General features: G+C 34.4%; 1 protein-coding gene across 2 annotated transcripts; it reads right to left on the reverse strand.

Moving 5' to 3' along the window:
* Positions 1 to 454: 454 nt before the first annotated feature.
* LOC106296916 (NAC domain-containing protein 18) lies at positions 455 to 2,012 on the reverse strand. Of its 2 annotated transcripts, XM_013733171.1 has the most exons (4): positions 1,740 to 2,012; positions 1,344 to 1,645; positions 805 to 1,250; positions 455 to 660 (listed from the first exon to the last, which is right to left on the reverse strand). In XM_013733171.1, the coding sequence occupies exons 1-4, from the start codon at positions 1,984 to 1,986 to the stop codon at positions 540 to 542; spliced, it is 1,116 nt and encodes a 371-aa protein (XP_013588625.1). In that variant the 5' UTR covers positions 1,987 to 2,012; the 3' UTR covers positions 455 to 539. The 2 variants fall into 2 exon arrangements, with proteins under 2 accessions (XP_013588625.1, XP_013588626.1); XM_013733172.1 differs by having other exon boundaries at positions 571 to 1,250.
* Positions 2,013 to 3,855: the final 1,843 nt, after the last annotated feature.

Consider the following 3,855-nt stretch of genomic DNA (forward strand, 5'->3'; position numbering starts at 1 on the left):
TATTTATTAAAACTAATTTTGTATTTATAAAACATTTTTTTATTTATAAAAACTATTTTTTATTATTTTTGTATTTTAAATATATTTTCTATTTCAATTTTAATTTTATATTTTCGAATTTCAATTTTAAAAAATAAATTTATAATTTTTTTTTGTTAATTTTGGAAATATTCCGAGGAAGTGTATCCCTCGGAATATTCCGACGACATCTTCCTCTGAATATTCCGAGGAATTTCCGACGAAAAAATTCCTCGGAAAATTCCGAGGAAATACATTTCCTCGGAATTCCGTCGGAAATTTCCGAGGGATTTCCGAGGAAAGATGAATTTCCGAGGAGTTATTTCCGAGGACTTTTTTCGTCGGTATGTCGTCGGAATAGCGTTATTCCGACGACATACCGACGATTTTTTCCCTCAGTATGCCGCTGTTTTCTTGTAGTGTACGATTGCATAAATATCTGAATAAAACCACACTAATATCTACAACTGTTAATTTATATTTACATGCATCAATTTATACAGTATACAAACATGAAACATCTAATATACGTTTAGTGAATAATAATAACCATCATACGAAGAAAATAAAATTAATTTGTATCTTCTATATGTTGCCTCATTCCTCACTTCTCTAATCTCTTTAATCTCCTTCGTTCTAACCCTATACAATAACCAATCAACCATAACCAATTCCCCAGATTACTCAAACCGTATACACAAATCTTCAAAATATGTAATTAAACCGATCGAACTCATTCTAAATTCGATTTCTAATTTTCACAGCGAATCGACCGGAAATAATTACCAATTCAAACCGGTTAACTGGTACGAGGTCCTGTCTAAACCATCCCCCAAAACCCCACCTTGCTGCTGCATTAATGACGGCGCCGCCACTGAAGAGACCATGTCAGAACCGTCTCCAACGCCGCCGTTAAACCTCTTAGCCGGATCTTGATCCCAAAACGGCATCGGAATATTCGGTTTCTGATTCAATCCAGACGACGATGCAAAATCGTGATTCATCGAGTAACCGGTTCCGCCGCCACCTCCGTCGTAAATAGCCGCCGGGTTGTTGTTATCGGAGAAAACCGCCGAAAAAAGATTCGTTCTTGAAACATTTTGACCGGGAACCGACATAGGAAGACGGTAAAGATCATCATCCTTATCGTTATCCAGATGATGATGATGATGATGTCGGGATGATGTACTGTTGTTTTTCTTGTAGATCCGACACAACACCCAATCATCAAGCTACATAGTTTTAAACCAATCAAAAACAACATCAATCCCTAGAAAATAATAATTAAAAATTCATAACAATACTATAATAATAATATTATTTACCCGGAGAGAGTTTTTCTTGTGACCAAAGTCACATCTGAGACTAGGTTTATTATCGGCTAAGCGATATTCATGCATGATCCAATCTGATTTAATTCCTTTCGGTGGCTTCCCAGTGTAGAACACGAGAGCTTTCTTGACTCCGACTTTTTTGTTACCATCTCCGGTTGAAATCACCGGTTTATCTGTACCGGTCGCTTTCCAATAACCAGAAGTAGCAGCTCGGTTCGGTCTAGCTCCGTTTGGATATTTCCGATCACGTGGACTGAAGAAGTACCACTCTTGTTCTCCGAACAAAGCCTTCTCTGTAAGAATTTAGACAAGAATCAAGAAAAATGGTCAGAAAAAAACAAAAGAAAACAATACGGATCTGACCGGTTTGGTTTTGGTTTAGTTTACCGGGAAGTTCCCATGGATCGTGTTTGTAGAGATCGACGTCGGCTATGATGGCGACTGGTAAAGGAGAAGAGTCTGCTTTGCGTTTGAGGTAGTGGATCACGAGTTCTTCGTCGGTTGGGTGGAATCGGAATCCGGGAGGAAGGTTTGGCTGCGGCGGCGGACCACCGGAAGAATCGGTGCTCTCCATAGCTTGACACTTTCTTGAGGGAGTCAGCGTTAAGCTCTCTTGTATTTTAAATGGATGCATAAAAAAGCCAAGTATGAATGGTTTTTATCCACTGGAATCTTTTGTACGTACACCATTGCATCCACATGTATTTATACAATAGTTTTTTTAATAATTACATATATTATAGTTATGATATTTTATTAATTTATAAAATTATTGATAAAATAATATATTTTTATTCATGATAAATAATAATTGTTTTTAATTTTTATTTATTATTCTTTTGTTAAAATATAAATTTTAGTCTATGTTTCCAATTTATAATAATTCATATTCCCCATAATTCAGCCGGTTTAAGCGTGGTTTGGTTGGCACTTAAAAGCAGATAAAGAATGACGACATTTCGACACATATACAAAGTCTGACTAATCATGGCGAATCTGTTTAATTACCATACTAAAGTACTGCATAAGGGTAAATCAGATATCTTGAATTAGATAATGACTTTCTTAACCATGCATTATAATATGTGTTCAATGTTCATATAAGCTCGAAGTGCGGCTCGACACGAGCGGCCATGACGTGGAATTTGCGATCAACAACGATAGCGATACATTTCATTACATAAAATACATAAATGTGTTTGTCCTTTTACTAAATTAAAATAACACAAAAGTCATTTTAGAAAGTTCACTATTGATTTCGCCTGTTGTTTTCCTCTATTGATGTACCTACTTACATTATACAGCTACTCGTTAATTTTAGATGAAAACGCCACTGAAAATATTAGTAAGAAAATTATCAACCACAAATACAAATTTATCATGAAATTAACCGTCGGAGAAACTGAAAAAGAAAGTTGATGATGAGTAGTCTATCAGATAATATATACTGACAGTATTGAAATTGGAAACACTTAAACTTGTAAGATAAATATAAAACAGTACGTGTCAAAAAAAATTTTAACCCTATAAGTTAATTTTCTGTAAATTAATAATATTTTCTTTATCTAAACCATATTTTTAGGCCAATATCATATACAAGGAACATCGTTTCCAGAAATTGTTAAAATTTAAAATTTGACAAATCTTGATAATGCTACAAAAAATAGCAAAATCACTATATTTTATGTATGGACATTACCAAAACGCATGCCTGCCAATAGTACCGTGTTCATCTGAGTATGAGTCCAGTCGACAAGTGGCAAGCTGTAAAACAATAATGACATTGCCACACAAATGTAACAAACGGATGATGTGGAAATGGATGGCGGGTTCGGTGTGGGAAATTTCAATAAAACATTTTTTACGTTTCAGATGTCATCTCACGCTTTTGTTATTAGTATTTCATCGTGACCACTTGGAATATTATTTTATTATCATTATATATACATATATAATCTACATTATAATGTGTCAGTTTCATCACTCTTGATGCGACACATCAGCAGGTAAGTAGACTCCACTTTGTGAAAAAATATAAAATCTGTGGTTCGAATCCGGATTACTGTGATATAAACACCAACATTTATACCACTGAACTAAAAGACACTTTGTACATTAATTACCGAAACTAATACATATTTATGAATGATTTCTTATAGTGGATCCCACACATAACTGTAATGTTTTAATACTCACGTGTAACTTTGATCATCGAGACTTATTTAGTAAAATTCGCATTCTGGTCCAATAAAACTTATAAGCGGGCTAAATCTCTTTTGTATGTACCTAGGATTTTTATAGTACTCTGTCTCCACCGATAAACCGAAGCGTTACCCTTTTAGCTTATCAAAAAAAATTCTGAAACTTTTCATCTTCACCTCTATATATCTCCAACGATCAGTTATTGTACCGTTTCACCTCTGAAACGATCCGTCTCAGTATATATAATTCCTCAAACAAACCTTGAGACCCATATCTCTTATTAAATTACTCCTAAATTGAA

Source organism: Brassica oleracea, chromosome C6 (genome assembly GCF_000695525.1).
Source record: "Brassica oleracea var. oleracea cultivar TO1000 chromosome C6, BOL, whole genome shotgun sequence".
Classification (NCBI taxonomy): domain Eukaryota; kingdom Viridiplantae; phylum Streptophyta; class Magnoliopsida; order Brassicales; family Brassicaceae; genus Brassica; species Brassica oleracea.